The 17,134-nt window shown below is 41.1% G+C and overlaps 1 protein-coding gene across 1 annotated transcript in view; it reads right to left on the reverse strand.

Annotated features, from left to right (window-relative positions):
- Nucleotides 1-11,149: 11,149 nt before the first annotated feature.
- Nucleotides 11,150-17,134, reverse strand: part of LOC138852503 (golgin subfamily A member 7) — a 34,824-nt gene continuing 28,839 nt past the window's right edge. Inside the window, exon 3 of the mRNA XM_070083745.1 lies at nucleotides 11,150-14,534. Within this exon, the coding sequence (XP_069939846.1) occupies nucleotides 14,487-14,534 (48 nt within the window). The 3' untranslated portion in view covers nucleotides 11,150-14,486. The remainder of the gene's footprint in view (nucleotides 14,535-17,134) is intronic.

Genomic DNA, 17,134 nt, shown 5'->3' on the forward strand with positions numbered 1-17,134 from the left:
GAATGTGGCTAATCGATACTGGAACTTGACACTGCTCAGAGAGAGGAACAGGGTGCCTCTCCATGAGATACCCATGAGTAAGACGAGTGTGGCCAATGCGAAGGCGGGAGAGAGTAGTCTCCCAACCTCAGCACTGATGACAAGAAGACAGCCAGTAACCTATGCTCGGTTTAAAAGAATGAAGTTTGTTACCGAGTAGAGTTGACCAATGTTGTTGCCAATGGGTGTGAAGGTGAGTAGCTATTACAGCAAAATAGTCCAGAAATGGAACACCTCTATATGAAATTGGTAGGTCATGCAAAGTGGAACCTCAAAAATCGAACTTAATCCGTTCCAGGAGCTAGATCTAAATTCGTAAAAGTCTGAAATTCGAAGCAATATTTCCCATGTGAAATAATGGAAATACAATTAATCCGTTCCAGAAACCCAAAAATATTCACACAAAAAATACCATTTTATAGAGATTAATTACAGTTTTACATACAACAAATACTATAATTTTTAATTATGTATAGTAATACATATAAAATAACATTTTTACTTACCTTTATTGAAGACTGGTGATGGCATCTGGAAGATAGGGAGGAGGAGAGAGGGAGTTGGGGTTAGTGTTTGGAAGGAGAATCCCCCTCCATGAGGACTTAAGGTAAAGCCCTCTCTGGGGTTACTTCCCTTCTCTGTCTTTTAATGCCACTAGGACCAGCTTGAGAGTCACTGGACCCATTTCACAAAATAACTGTCCACAGTCCTCTGTTTCTGGCGCCTCTTTAACATTTCCCTAAAATGGGACGTAGTTCTGTCACAGAACTTGTTGCAAAGATGGCTTGTTTCAGCTTGCTCAGGGTGGTACTTCTGCACAAACATTTGGACATCATTCCACTTGGCACAAATCTCAATCTTTGAAGAAGGCACCTCATCCACTCCCTATATTAACACCTTTCGCAACATCAGCTTCCTTGATTTGTTCTTTCTTTGACAGGATAGAACTGATGGTTGGCTTGTTTTTCCCATACATCCTGGCAAGCTCAACAAGTCTCACACCACTCTCATACTTCTGTATTATTTCCTTCTTCACATCTATTATGTTTCTCACTTTCTTTACCACAGGGGTACCACTAGCAAGTTTCTTGGGGCCCATGGCAGCTTATTTCAGTCCCACAAGCACTAAACACAACGAAATAATCGTAAAATGCATGAATGAGAGCACAGGTTAGTGTTCACTCAAGCATAAACAAAGCTAGACTGCTCACGGTGCCTGTGCGGGGACGCGGACAGAGTGGGCGGCAGACAGGTCCCGTACCCATCGGTCCAAAATTAGGAGTGCGTTCGATAATAAGGACACAGTTTGTCCGAAAAAATGGTCCTATTTTCGAAACATTCGATATGTGATACATTCGATTTTTGAGGTTCCACTGTACTGCTGACTGCGCAGCAGTGTCTGCCTGTTCATTGCCCTGTACGTCAACATGACCAGGGACCCAACAAAAAACATCTTTATGCTTGGTAGAGATACGGCGTAGCCAAAGTTGGATACGGAGAACTAGGGGGTGAGGTGTATCAAATTTCAGTATAGCCTGTAGAGCACTAAGGGAGTCTGAGACAACCACAAATGACGACACAGGCATAGATTCGATAGGAATAAATGCTGCAAGAATGGTAAACAATTCAGCAGTAAAAATGCTAGAAGAAGATAGTAAATGCCCTCGCACGATGCTGTCCAGAAACACTGCTGCGAATCCTACGCTGTCAGAAGATTAAGAGCCATCTGTGTACACGGCGATGGCATGAGAATGAGAGTGGAAGTGGTCAAGAAAAAGAGAGCGGGAAGCCACCATAGGCAGTTGGGCTTTCGAGCAAGGGAGTGAGAAAGAACAGACCCGAACAGCTGGAACTTCCCAGGGGGGCAGCCAAAAGTGAGATGCTACATGAACATATAAAGGCGGTAACTGAAGGGAAGACAAGAGCAAATGTAGGCGAAGAGAGGAGGGACGGAGCAAACGGGGGCGGCGAACAAATAATGTCTACTAATATCAGTGACCATTATATAAATGGAAGGATTGTGGAGATCGTGAGAGTGCACATAGTAGTGAAGGCAATGGATGGAACAAGGATGAAACATTCACTTCTGCATAGAGGCTCTGAACAGGGTAAGAGTGAAAAGCACCAAGGCATAAACGTAATCCTTGGTGATGGATGGGGTTAAGGCTAGAGAGAGTAGCAGGATAGGCCGCTGAATAGATCTGGTCACCATAATCGAGTTTTGATAAAATGAGGGCTGAATGAAGGCGAAGGAGAGTTCAACGATCAGCTCCCCATGAAAGATGAGCAAGGGTTTTAAGAAGGTTCAGCCGGCTGTGACAAGTTGCCTTTAAAGAGGTAATGTGGGGTTTCCAGGATAACCTACGGTCAAAGAAAAGGCCTAGAAACCTGACTATCACGTTCAGGGATACAGGAGCCAAAGAGGTACAAAGGATGATCGGAGATGACAGAGCGTCTAGTGAAAGTAATTTGGAGAGTTTTGGTACTGGAAAATTTAAACCCGTGCATGGTGGCCCAATTGGAAACACGGTCGACCGCATGCTGGAGAGAAACTGTAATGAGGTGACAGTCAGCGCTTGCACAAGCAATAGCGAAGTCATCTACATAGGGTGATGACCAAATATTGGATGGAAGAACAGAGGCCAAATCATTTATAGCAAGGAAAAAAAGTGCTGTGCTCAGAACACATCCCTGAGGGACACCTTCAGCTTGGACAAAGTCCGGGGAGAGCATATTATTGACTCAAACACGGAAATGTCTGTCAGTTAAAAAGTTCTTAAGGAAAGATGGTAGATTGACTTGGAGGAGAAAGGAGTGGGCTTGGGCCAAAATATTATACAGGTACCATCCAACATGTGACCGAGTTCGGTTCCGAGAAACCGGTTGTAAGTCGAAATGGATGCAAGTCCAACTTTACTACTGAATATCAACGTAACATTTTTGTAATGACTTTATTTTGTTGTTTTATTTTGGTATTTCATGTTTTACTTTACTTTTTATGCTGTTAGTACTGTATTTTATACAGTAAGGTTTAGGATAAACACTGTGTACAACACAAACAGTTGTTTATTTCCCAGAAATTTGGCATAAAAAACACGGTCGTAAGTCAAGTGGTCATATGTCGAGCAGGTCTTAAGTCAGATGGTAGGTGTACCTCCAAGTTGTGTCATATGCCTTCTCAACGTCAAAAAATATGGCAATAACTGAGTGTTTATTCGCAAAGGCATTACGAACATACGTATCCAAGGGTAGTAAGGGGTCTATGGTAGAACAGCATTTACGAAAGCCATATTGATAAGTGGAGAGACTGTTTTGTGTCTCTAAATACCACATTAAATGTCTATTTACCAGACGTTCCATCACTTTGCAAACTGCACTGGTAAGAGCGATGGGACGATAGTGGGAGGCTTCATGTCCTGTAGTACTCGGTTTGCGGAAAGGGAGAATAATGGCAGATTTCCACAGCTGTGGAAGAACTCCTTGTGACCAAATAAGATTGAAAAGGCATAAGAGGGCTGCAAGGGCTGACTGATGTAAATGTTGTAACATACGAATATGAATGTCGTCGGGCCCAGCTGTCGATGATGGGCAAGCTGAGAGTGTTGCCTCCAGTTCCTGAAGTGTAAAAGGCACATTATACTGTTCTCTGAGAGAAGAAAAGTCCAAGGGTGCTAACTCTCTGGCAGACCTTGAGGAAAGAAACGAGGGGCAGAGATGGAGCCCCAGAGAAATACGAACCAGATGATTGCTAATTTCAATGGCAACATCTAGAGGATTTGCTATATCAACACCGGCAACCCGCAGAACAGGAGCCAGGTCAGGAGAATATTTACCACTCAGTTTCCGTAATTTTTTCCAGACTGCACTCATAGAGGAAGCAAAGGTGATGGTGGAGACATAATCTCGCCAGCAAATGCATTTGGCATCATGGATGACACGGCGAGCGATCACACGTTTCTGCTTAAAATCAAGAAGTCTCTCAGTGGTTCTATGTACCAGTACCTGCCCCACACAGCGCGTTTCAAACGTACTGCACGAGCACAAACAGGAGACCACCAAGGCACGCATTTCTGAGAATGCCTGCCCGAGGTTTGGGGTATAGAATGAGAAGCTGCAGTTAAAACTGAGGACGAGAAGAGGTGTAAAAGCTCATCAATGGAGGACGAAGAAGGAACCTCACTAAAAACAGTTAGTTGTGAGCAAAGGTCCCAATTTGCCTGATCAAACTGCCAGCGAGGGTTATGAAGAGGTGGTGAATATGAAGGGGAAGTAAGAATGATTGGGAAATAATCGCTGTCATGTAAATCCGGGAGAACAGACCAGGTGAAGTCTAGTGCAGCGGAGGAAGAGCAGACTGAGAGATCGATGCAAGAGAGAGTGTGAGTCCGAGGATCAAAATGGGTGCGAGTACCTGTATTTAAAACATGGAGGGGGTGGGTGGCAAGAAAAGCCTCTAACTGAATGCCACGGGAATCACAGTGAGATCCCCCCCCAGAGGAAATGATGGGCATTAACCCCTTCAGGGTCCAAGGCCAAAATCTGAAGTGGTGCTCCAGTGTCCAAGAAATTTTGGAAAAAAAAAAAAAAAAAAAAAAAAAAAAAAAAAAAAAAAAAAAAAAAAAAAAAAAAAAAAAAAAAAAAAAATCTTATAGAATTAAAGAGTATATTTTTGTGAAGGCAATAAGACAAAATTTTTTTTCTTTCTGATCAGTACTTACCGAGATACAGTGGCGGGAAGTTGACCCAAAATGACCGGTGGCGGCAACATCAGTAACTTCCGAAAAATCCCATTTTTTTTATTTTATGTTTTATATACTTTTCTTCTTTTCTTTTCTAATTTTTTCTTTTTCTAATAACATTTGTGGCCTGTGAGACCAGTATAATGTATATTGTATAAGTGTACACTCACTGTCTTCAACACAATAACTGCACTAATTTATCATTATATTGCTTACAAAACTTGTTTACAAGTTTATTGTAAACAAAATGAAGAAAATATTAGTGCGGTTATTGTGTTGAATACAATGGTACCATATAGTACCATATGGTACAATGGTGCCATAGGGTGCAATTGTACCATATGGTACAATGGCACCATATATAATGGTACCATATGGTACAATGGCACATGATACAATGGTACCATGATACAATGGTACCATATGGTACAATGGCACCATTTGGTACAATGGTACCATATGGTGCAATAGTACCTTATGGTACCATATGGTGTAATGGTACCATATGGTACCATATGATGCAATGGTACCATTTGGTACAATGGTACCATATGGTGCAATGGTACCTTATGGTACCATATGATGCAATGGTACCATATGGTACATTGTACCATACAGTACAATGATACCATATGGTTCACTGTACAGTATGGTACTGTTGTATTCAACACAATACACACACTAATATTTTCATTATTATTTTGTTTACTATAGTTGTTTACAACAAAAATATGCAAAAATGTTGTATATTAGTAATGTTCTATTATATATTTACAAGTGTACAGGAACTTGACGTGTTCCTTGAGGTGGATGACAAAGCACTTTGTCTGGGAAACTGCAGAGTCAGTAGCTAGCTTGTGTGGAGACTCACTCAGTCTTGGCTGGTGTCTCATGCCACCAACACCCATTGACCATATGGTACACAGTATCATATGTTACAGGGTACCATATGGTACAATGTACTATAAGGTATAGGGTACCATGCAGTACAGGATAACATATGGTACATGGTACCATATGGTACATGGTACCATATGGCACAGGGTACCATACAGTACAGGACACCATATGGTACAGATACAGGGATAACTATGGAAATAAGTCACCCTGACTCTTTTGGGTTATCCTAGGATTTTATACTTATGCTATGTATGATAATCTATGTAATTGTATTTCTGTACACCTAAATAAACTTACTCAAGTGCATGTGGCATCATAAGTAAGTTTCTTTAGTTATAAACAAATAAAGTTACATAGAATATCATATTTAGCAGCATATGTTTGGAGAATCTAGGATAACTCAAAACAGTCAGACAGACTTATTTCCATTAGGGTTCCTGTACCCTGTACCATATGGTACCACTCTACCATACAATACCATTGTACCATATGATACCATTGTATGACATGGCACCATTGTACCATATGGCACAATGGTACCATATGGTTCAAAACCATAGAATTCGTCTTCAGCTCCACTTCCATCAGACTTAGAACTGTAAGTTGTGAAGAGGAGAGTCAGAATTCACCTGGAGAGTGAGTGGGGAGTGAGAGCTTCCTTGCCGCCAGGCACAATGAACAAAGCTACATTGCTGGCGTTCCCACAATGCCATGCAGGCGTCCAGATTTTTTCTATGGTGTGCACACTGACCACCCAGACCCATTCTCTCAGATGAAGGCCTACCAGCCTTCTCGCGCTAAATTTGACGCCGCTAGAATTTTGGGGTAGATCTACGGTTTGGACCTTGAACATAAAGTCGTAGATCTATGGGACGGACCATGAAAGGGTTAAAATCGCCAAGTAACAGAAGTGGTGGCGGTAATGACGAAACAAGAAAGGCAATATCCAGAATAGATAATGCTCGAGAAGGAGAAAGATACAAAGAACGGAGTGTATACCACCTATGCAGGTGGATACGGGCTGCTGTGTAATGCAGCGAAGTACGAACAAATAGCTGATGGTACGGAATATCAGTGTGTAGAAGAAGGGCCCTTTCATTAAAGGTCCCATCAGGAAAAGGATCTGAAGAATACAATAAATTATAGCATGAGATGGGATAGAAAACAGCAGAGTGGAATTTTGGTTCCTGTAACCAAACACCCACAGGGGAAAATTGGGAGAGGAACGTCTGAAGCTCACCCCGATTACCCCTGAGGCCGCATATATTCTACTGTAAATAGGCCATGATTGGCAACGATAAAGATACTAGAAATCCACAGGTAAGGGTACTTACAGACTACAGGGGTTAGAAAAGTCCACATGCGGTGGCAGCAGAAAATGTTCAAGCAGCGAAGGAACGGTGAGCTGTTAAGAAAGGAGTTGTGCAGACGGAGAAGAGGAAAGAGAAGGAACAGAGGGTGGATCAGTGTCCATTGATGGCTTGGTCTCTGCAATATATTCAGAGATTGCTTTAAGTGTTTCGGAGTTCAGAGACGTCATATGGGAGACAATATTGGAGATGGAAGGAGGAGGAGTTTGAGTAAAGATCAGAACAGTAATAGACTATACCAAGGTAGGGGGGGGGGCGAAAGGGTGGAGGGAACTGGAGAAGTGTGGGAGGGGACAGAAGAGGCAGAAACCTGGGAGGTGGCAGAAGAGGAAGAAACTTGGGAGGGGACAGGGGAGGAAGGCACAGTACAAGGAGGAGGAAGAACCTCCACACTTGTAACAGCCAGTGAAAGGAGAAGACCCAGGTACAGAGACCGGGAAGGTTGGATGTGGATGAAGGGAAGGAGGGGTTAAAGGAGATTTTTTGGACTTCTGAGAAGTAGAGGGACGATTGGGAGGAGGTGTCGTACGAGGTCTTGTCGATACCAGAGTTTGTGAGGGAGAACACGAAGTGAGAACAGACTGAGGTGTTGAAGTAGGGACGTCGGAGCCCAGGACAGCAAAAGAATTAGATACAGGAGTGACTATGGGGCTGGCAACCGCAGAGGAGGCTGCAGAAGATGGGACCCCAGAAGTGAGGGGACGTTTTGAAACACGAGAATAAGAAACACGAGGTAGTCTCCCTTGGAGGTGGAGATGAGAAACTGCCATAGCATAAGAGAAACCTTCTGCCTCTTTGAGGCAACGAATTCCCCGCTCAATTAAGTAGACCTGGCAACGGCGAGAGTACGAAAGGCGAGCCTCATGACAATTAAGGCAAGAGGGAAGTCATCTGCAAGACGTATTAGAATGGTCATCGGCACCACAGACTGGGCATTCGGCTATAGATCTGCAATATTTTGCTGGGTGGCCAAATCGCCAGCAATTCCTACACTGTTGCGGTGTAGGGATCACCTTTCGAACTTGTAACCTATGTCGTGCTACATAAACAGAGGATGGGAGTTCACGGCTGTCAAAAGTTAAACGAGCCACATTGCAAGGGTATCGTCTCCACCCGCGGGCAGGAAGAACATAAGTGTCTACCTTGAGAATTGGGAGATCTTGGAGTTCCAGCTATTCGAGAATGTCATTGCCACATGTCTGGAAATTCTGTTGGACTATGATATGGGGCAGAATGACAGTAACACTACAAGAATTGAGGGAATGATATTTTTCGATAGTGATAGGAATAGTATCGATATGTGAAAGAAGAGAAAGATCATGAGCTTGCGTAGCATTCTGGACTGTGATGATGCGCATACCACTCTTAAGAGGATGAAAGGAAATATCTCTACCAACATGGCATAAGAGCGCTTTGCCAATACTATGGTCGGAAAGATAGGCAGAAGAAGTCGGTCTTAAAGTAAAGAATTTAGTCCATTGTGTGGTCCAAAACTGAGTGAGGAGAGGGAGTGCATGATGTGTCAGTCTTTTCCTAGTAGAATGGGAAGGTAACGAAGTAACATCATCAGGAGATTGTCGTTGGCATTTAGAAGTGGGACCAGAGTTGGTCTGACGTGGGACAGGCTGGCGATTCGAAAATTGCCGCACCGTAGAGGGAGAGGCCGGAAAGATAGTCAAAGGAGAGCGGAGGTCAGACAAATTGAAGGAGCCAGTCGAAACCCCAGCACCTGAAGCGGGTGACGAAACAGCACCAGCAAAAGGTACAGCGGCCTTAGGAGTGTCCGAAGAGTGGTCAAAAGACAAGGCGAGGTCAGAATGGGGTGCGGTAACAAGAAGGGGCCCGGGGGTAGTGGGGTCATGGATTGGGAACTCCATGGTTTGGTTACTTCTTTCTTTTTGTTTTTAAGAGAAAAAAAAGAAAGAAAAATAAAAAAAAAAGAATAAAAAAAGGGGGCACCGGGGAGGGATAGTTCCTAGGAGGAATGAAAGGGCCAGAAATCTCCCTCCGCGCCCAAGAGGACCTCAGCACCGCAAGTAGCGCAGATGCCAGCATGGAACCCGTGGCATACCATACCCTTCATGACAGTAAACCAGCAATCCGGGATAGCAACCTCACATCTGCTGAGCTACCTCGGTGGACAAAAGAGAGGGCGGCTGGATATCCACCACAAAGCATACCTCCTTCGGCCACCACCCCTAGAATCCGAAAGGTGGCTTCCAGAGATGCACCCGTTGCCTGAAAAACACCCAAAGCCACCCTCCAGGATACCGGAGAGGGATCGGTACATCCCCAGGCGAACCAGATTCCATGGCAAACTATGCCACGGAATGGGATGGACCCCAGTACCCTTTCCCCTGCCTAGGAACTAGTGCGCCTGTGGGAAAAATCCCAAAGGCCAAAAAGAGGAAGGGCAAAAGGGAGGGGTGGGGAGGAGGAGGAGAAAAGGAAAAAGGGGAGGATGGGATAGGGAAGGGAGGATTGGGGGGTAATTAGGTTCGATCTGAGGAAGGAGACCCACAGGTCTAATTCCTCAGACCAAGAGCCTCTTCACCACGCCAAGGATCCCCCCTTGAAGAGGACCACACCTTCAAGTAAACAAGAAAAAGTAAATTGCATATTCAAAGATGTTGAAGACAAAGGTGAAGCCAATCACAGTTACTTATGTAGTCTGCTTTTAACCTCTTCACTACATGGCACGGAGACTATTATTATTATTATAATCATAATCAAGCGCTAAACCTGCAAGGGTTGTGGCATGGAGATACTGTGCACCTCTCGTAAATGGAATATTCCAATATTAACAAAGAAAGCTGGGAATAATAATAATAATTAATAATAATTCTAAGAAAGTTTAATAGACAGTCAGTTATCTGGAATCATCATAATTCATTCCATTTCCAGTTTGGGCAATGAAGACCTCTCAATTATCACCCACCAGTTGGAAGAATAGGTTTTGAAAAATTATCCAAATAAAAAATCACATTAAAAAATTAATATCGTATCAAATAAGACTAATTATGCCTAGATATAAAGTAATGCAATAAGCAATTATTGTTAGAAGTGCCTTATTCACTTGCTAAAATATAGGATCTGTACACTAAACTGAACCTTTGACATATTTCTGAAGGGTTTCAATATTATGTCTACTTTTGCAGCCCAACCCTGGGCCAGGCTTGTCTGGGGCTTGCCTAGGGCTTGCCTGGTCAACCAGATTGTCGCTGCCAGTGACCCTCTGGCTCACATAGTAAACAATTCTTACCTTCATTTCTAGATAATAAAATAATAGTGTTTCAACTGCTGTAGATACAAAGGAAATATTTACTATGTACACCTCCTCTGACAATGTAGGCAACTGTGGATACAGTAGCAGTTGATGGGGAACCTGACAGTATAACTGTTAGTTTCTCACTGGAAGTTCCAATGCTTACACAGCTAACAGAGTAGTTACCTAAAACTAGTCACTTAGGTTAGTTGTCTTCATGCCATACAGTGAAAGGGTTAAAAGATCAATGATTTTAGAGAGAGAGACACCAATATATACAGAATGATATGCAAGATATTGGTTGAGGGGTACAAAGGTGATAAGTTTCCTAAGTAAAGTAAGATGTTAGATTTAGAATGCTGTACACATACATTAGTGGTGAACTGAACAACTGAAGACTGCAACCTGAGAGAAAATTTTTTGTCAAAAAAAAAAAAAAAAAGTGGAGCAGACAACAAAGTCGTAGTATTTTGTAACACGTAATTCAACATATGCTGTTTATATTTAATAAATCAATATCAATAAATATTTCTCCATGAGTAAGCAGATACTTCAATATCATACCTGGTAAATCTGAGGATAGTGCTCCAAGAGCAAACCATTATCTGTAGCAAGTGTTACTGTATTGTACTTCATGAAACACTACACCAGTAGTATATGTTATCTGTAGCAAGTGTTACTGCATTGTACTTTATGAAGCACTAAACCAGGATGGGTTATCTGCAGTGTTACTGCATTGTACTGTACTTCATGAAGCAATAAACCAGTATGAGTTATTCAAAGCCTGGGAAAATTCATTAATATTAACAAGGGTAAAACATTTCATACTACAGCACTGAAATTAATACAGATAGTATTTAAATCAAATTAAGTAACATTTTCACACAAAATCATAAATACTTTAAATACAGTAATTTATAGCAATGCACCTTCCTTTTTTTGTATACAAAATGCTACACAATTTTAATATCACATAAACCTGTCATGTTAAAAAATGAACATTATTAAATCCATGTCCATTATGAAAAAATTATATACATATATAAAAAACAATTCTTCCGCTAAAGATATATGACTAAGAACTTAATTATACACTTAAACAAGACAAAATGTGCAATAACTTGAAAATTTTAATTTATTTTCATTGGCTTAAATTTTTTATCAATTATTAATTTTTCTGCACCTTTTACTCTTGCTTCATGCTGCCTTTGATGAAAGAAATTCTCACATTAAAACCCAGAGGGTCAAGAACAATAAATGAGCTGCATTAATGGTGTTCAAACATATGAACAAGTTGCTTGTGGCTCATACCTTATTTTTCTACAGAAAAAGAAAGTACAAAAATGTCACACACACTTGTAACTGCTGACTGACATTCATAAAATGACTTCTGCATTTTTTAACATTTCTTATGGACCTTGTTGAGAACTGAAAATGCTTGCAACTTGGGACCTCCCCCCCCCCCACCCAATAAAGCTATACTGCACAGCTTCTGTATACTAGTTTGTAAATTCCTTTTTTTTTTTTTACCCCCTTTATCAGTCTTCTTATGAAGAGGGCATTGCAATGTTATGGCAGAATAGCACCAACACAGAAGCAAAGTGCTCAATATTACTGTACTGTACATGCATCAAATCAGTCCTCAGGAAAATTGCTTAAAATAATTATCCATTTAAAATATAGAAGTTTATACTGCCTTTCCAGAACTAATTCTATCTTTTAAATTGTTGGTGTTTTCTAAATGGGTCGGTCTTTTTGTAGTCTGTATACAAGAGATGGAGAATACATAGTGTTGAAGTTGCAGAGAATAACCATTACTGTAATAAATATATTATACATACATATAAACTATTATGCTAAATCATATACACAAAGAAGAATATGATTTGGATATTAAGAGATATTAACACTGAAGTCAGTATTGTCACTATGACAAGCTAACAGTGGTCATAATAAACTTTAATATAAACATATTCCAAGTTTAGAAACCAACCTACATGTATGTCACAGCTCTACTTCACTCAACTTCCCAGCTCATCACAGCTCTACTTCACTCAACTTCCCAGCTCAATCACAATATATGTCATCAACAGTTGGTCCATTTGTGTATCTAGTTATAAGACCAACAGCATTTTTATATTAATCATTTTTATAATAGTGCTGAGATATTCAAAATGTTGAGGTAAAGTAATGTAAAAACTGGCATATGTCATTATTTTCATTGTAAATTTTGAATGATCAGTACATAATCTTATAAGAAAATATACCACTGATTTACACAAAAAAAAAAAAGAAAAAAAAAAAATAGGTAATAATGTCAAGTAAGAGTAACTACTGCTGCACTGTAGAAGTCAAACATGAACTTACCCAAGGCACAGCAACAACTCAGAGTGATTGTATTTAAGACTTTACATTGTTGGGTCAACTACATACAGACCTTACTACACACACAGCTGTGTGGAGCCCCTTTTTGTTTCCTGTTGTCACTTTCCAAGATGTTGCTGGGCATCTGGTAAGGCCATGTTCAGCCCATGCACCATGAACATACTAATACAAAGATGAAATAAGATCATTTAAAACATGTGTTACAGTTATAGCCAGTTATAGATCACTCAACACTAACATTAAAAGGCTTTTTTCTATAAATGCATCAAAGTACATACTGCAATAGATTACGGATTTAACAGCAAAACCTCACTGGTTCACAATGCCAGTTGATGAAACAATCCAATATCACAATGAACATATACACAATTAGGTAATGTACATATTATACAGTAAAAACACTGTAAAGACAAACTGAAGAGTCATGCCTTTAATGTATATCCAATAATGATATACTGTACATGCAGCAAGAAAGGTTTTTAACACACTTCATTAGGATAGAAGAGGCAGCAACACTTTGGTGATCATTTATGACAAACCTTCCAAAATTAACTCACAAATTAAAGATAAAACTTTAAGCAACATTTTCAGTCAAGTCTATACCATTATCATACTACAACTTGATGAGTCTCAGACAGACCAAAACATTGTTTACAGTTTCATCTCAAATTTATGAATTGTTCCAGCTAGGGTACTGTGACTTCTATAATATGTATGTAAAAACTGTTAGTAGAGTAACTGTACCCTAATATGTTAGTGTAGTGACTTGGTACAAAGTTCCCAGTCAAGCAAGACCTCAGGAGTAACCAGTATATGCATATCTTCATAATTCAAGTACTGGCTATAAAAAAATACACAGAATTGAAGGAAAGACGCTATAATTTAATGTTTCTTTTTTTTTTTTTTTACATTACTTCTCATTTGACTATCATGACTGATAACCATGAGTGTGTCAGAAACAGATGCCATGATGTTTGAAAGATTTCTGAAAGCAACTCATAGTTTGTGAAGTGATGATTCAGATGTTGAATCTTCATCATATATATAAAGTGTAATTCCAACAAGAAGTGACACACTGATATAGCATACATAATGAAGACAGCATACACAATGTAGATAAACTAAATATTGTCTAATCAGCACTTACTGTGGATGTTTTTATGCTGAATTAATTTACTGATGTCTAAAATATTTGCACTATAACAACATTTGCCAGTTATTTTGGGAATAAAAATTGTAAAAAATGGCAGGTCAGCAACTTGCCCAATATTATGTTAAACACTAAACTAGTTCCCACTCCCCCCCTTCTATCAAATTTCCGTATTAACATATTTTAAGTGAATGTAAAATTTGAGATATTCCATTTTCTTTTCATCACTAACAACGAGAAAGGTTACTACGTAACATGCTACAACCAGGAGTTACAATGTAACTGTAAATTTGCTCCTGGAGTAGAAAGACCACACACAGCCTTCTGTGGCCTCACACCATCAATAAACAAGCCTTAGCATAAACCAGACACAAAAGAAATATTTCTATGTTTTGACCACTTCAAAATGTGAAAGGCAAAATATATTGATATTCTGTACAGCAAGGGTGTGGCTCACCCCATTCTTTCAGAAGTCACATAGTTTTCTCTTAAACCTACATAGAGTAACCCATATAATGTTATAAATGTTTGGGATGATCATGGCTGCTATGAGTGGCTAACAATGAAGATGAAGATGAGTCGTGACGATGAAGGAATTACCAGTCCTGTACAGCAGTAACAGTATTGCTATGGACGTCTCATTGCGATCTCGTGGTGGCTGCTTCTGTTAATATACTAATTTCAATCTGGTCAGGAAGTTAAGGAAATATGGAGTTATGATATTTAATCAAAATAAACTTCCCTAGTCTGTGAGATAGAGCACTATTATTACAAAGTCAATTCCCTCAGACATATTCCCACACTCTCACAAATGCTGCCTGTCAAAAATTAACCAAAGCCAGAGAAATTGTTCAGCTTGCTGAAACAGTATCAAGCCTAACGGGCAAACTCCCATATTCAAATGACCAAGCTAGCAATTACCTTTCTGGAAATTTACCAAGCTCTCTCTATCTATTCCCAACTACTACTGCTGAGGCTACTTCAATAATAAATTCACTGAGAAGAAAAGGCAGGAAAACCAACTAATATTATTATTATTATAATCAAAAAGAAGCGCTAAGCCACAAGGGCTATACAGCGTTGCAGGGTAGGAAAGGAAGCGAGGGTATTGGGCGGCAGAAGGGGGGAGGGGCGATCAGTAGGTTACAGAAAACAGCGGGGCAGGGGATAGTGCAGGGTAGAGGGTAGCAAAAGATCGAGGTAGAAAGGGCTGAAGGTATCATCAGAGTTTGTGAAGTCAGTCAGTTGTCAAAAAGTCAACGAGAATGTCCAGATGAAAGGTAGGTCCATCAGCGAGAAGGGAAGGTAAAGAGAGAGCAGCGGAGCGAAGACGTCGGAGGTAAATTCTGCGTGCTCGTTGATAAAGCGGGCAGTCTAACAGAATGTGGCTGACCGATAATGGAACCTGACAATTCTCACAGAGAGGAGCAGGGCGCCTCTCCATGAAATATCCATGAGTAAGACGAGTATGGCTAATGCGGAGATGGGAGAGAGTAGTCTCCCAACCTCGGCACTGGTGACAAGAAGACGGCCAGTAACCTATACTCGGTTTAATAGATTGAAGTTTGTTACCGAGTAGAGTAGACCAACGTTGTTGCCAACAGGTGTGAAGGTGGGTAGCTATTGCAGCAAAATAGTCCGTAAATGGAACACCTCTATATGAAACTGGTAGGTCATGTACTGCTGACCGCGCAGCAGTGTCTGCCTGTTCATTGCCCTGTACGTCAACATGACTAGGGACCCAACAAATAACAATATCTTTATGCTTGGTAGAGATGCGGCGTAGCCAAAGTTGGATATGGAGGACTAAGGGGTGAGGTGTATAAAATTTCTGTATAGCCTGTAAAGCACGAAGGGAGTCTGAGACAACCACAAATGATGACACAGGCATAGATGCAATACGGATAAGTGCTGCAAGAATGGCATACAATTCAGCAGTAAAAATACTAGCCAAAGATAGCAAATGCCCTCGTACGATGCTGTCCAGAAACACTGCTGCGAATCCTACGCCGTCAGAAGACTTAGAGCCATCTGTGTACACTGCAATGGCATGAGAATGAGAGTGGAAATGGTCAAGAAAAAGAGAGCGGAAAGCGACCATAGACAGTTGGGCTTTCGAGCAAGGGAGAGAGAAAGAACAGACTCAAACTGCTGGAACTTCTCAGGGGGGTAGGGAAAAGTGAGATGCTACATGAACATAGAAAGGTGGTAACTGAAGAGAAGACGAGCGAATGTAGGCGAAGAGAGAAGGGATGCAGTAAACAGGGGCAGCGAACAAATAAAGAATGTCTACTAATATCAGTGACCATTCTATAAATGGAAGGACTGCAGAGATCATGAGAGCGTACATAGTAGCGAAGGCAAAGGGCATCACGGCGAACGGATAATGATGGAACGTTCGCTTCTGCATAGAGGCTCTTAACAGGGGAAGAGCGAAAAGCACCAAGGCATAAACGTAATCCTTGGTGATGAATGGGGTTAAGACTAGAGAGAGTAGCAGGAGATGCCGCTGAATAGATCTGGTCACCATAATCAAGTTTCGATAAAATGAGGGTGGAGTGTAGGAGAAGGAGAGTTTGACGATCAGCTCCCCATGAAAGATGGGCAAGGGTTTTAAGAAGGTTCAGCCGGCTGTGACAAGTTGCCTTCAGAGAGGTAATGTGAGGTTTCCAGGATAACCTACGGTCAAAGAGGAGGCCCAGAAACCTGACTGTATCACGTTCAGGGATACAGGAGCCATAGAGGTACAAAGGATGATTGGAGATGACAGAGCGTCTAGTGAAAGTAATTTGGTGAGTTTTGGTACTGGAAAATTTAAACCCATGTGTGGTGGCCCAATTGGAAACACGGTCGACCTCATGCTGGAGAGAAACTGTAACGAGGTGGCCGTCAGCGCCTGCACAGGCAATAGCAAAATCATCAACATAGAGTGATGACCAAATATTTGATGGAAGACTAGAGGCCAAATCATTTATAGCAAGGAGAAAAAGTGTTGTGCTCAGAGCACATCCCTGGGGGACACCTTCAGCTTGGATAAAGTCCGGGGAGAGCACATTATTAACCCAAACACGGAAATGTCTATTGGTTAAAAAGTTCTTAACGAAGGATGGTAGATTGCCTCGGAGGCCTAAGGAGTGGGCTTGGGCCAAAATATTATACCTCCAAGTTGTGTCATATGCCTTCTAAAGGTCAAAAAATATGGAAATAACTGAGTGGTTATTCGCAAAGGCATTACGAACATACGTATCCAAGCGTAGTAAGGGGTCTATGGTAGAGCGGCCCTTAC

This window comes from Cherax quadricarinatus, chromosome 10 (assembly GCF_038502225.1).
Source record: "Cherax quadricarinatus isolate ZL_2023a chromosome 10, ASM3850222v1, whole genome shotgun sequence".
In the NCBI taxonomy this organism is placed as follows: Eukaryota; Metazoa; Arthropoda; class Malacostraca; order Decapoda; family Parastacidae; genus Cherax; species Cherax quadricarinatus.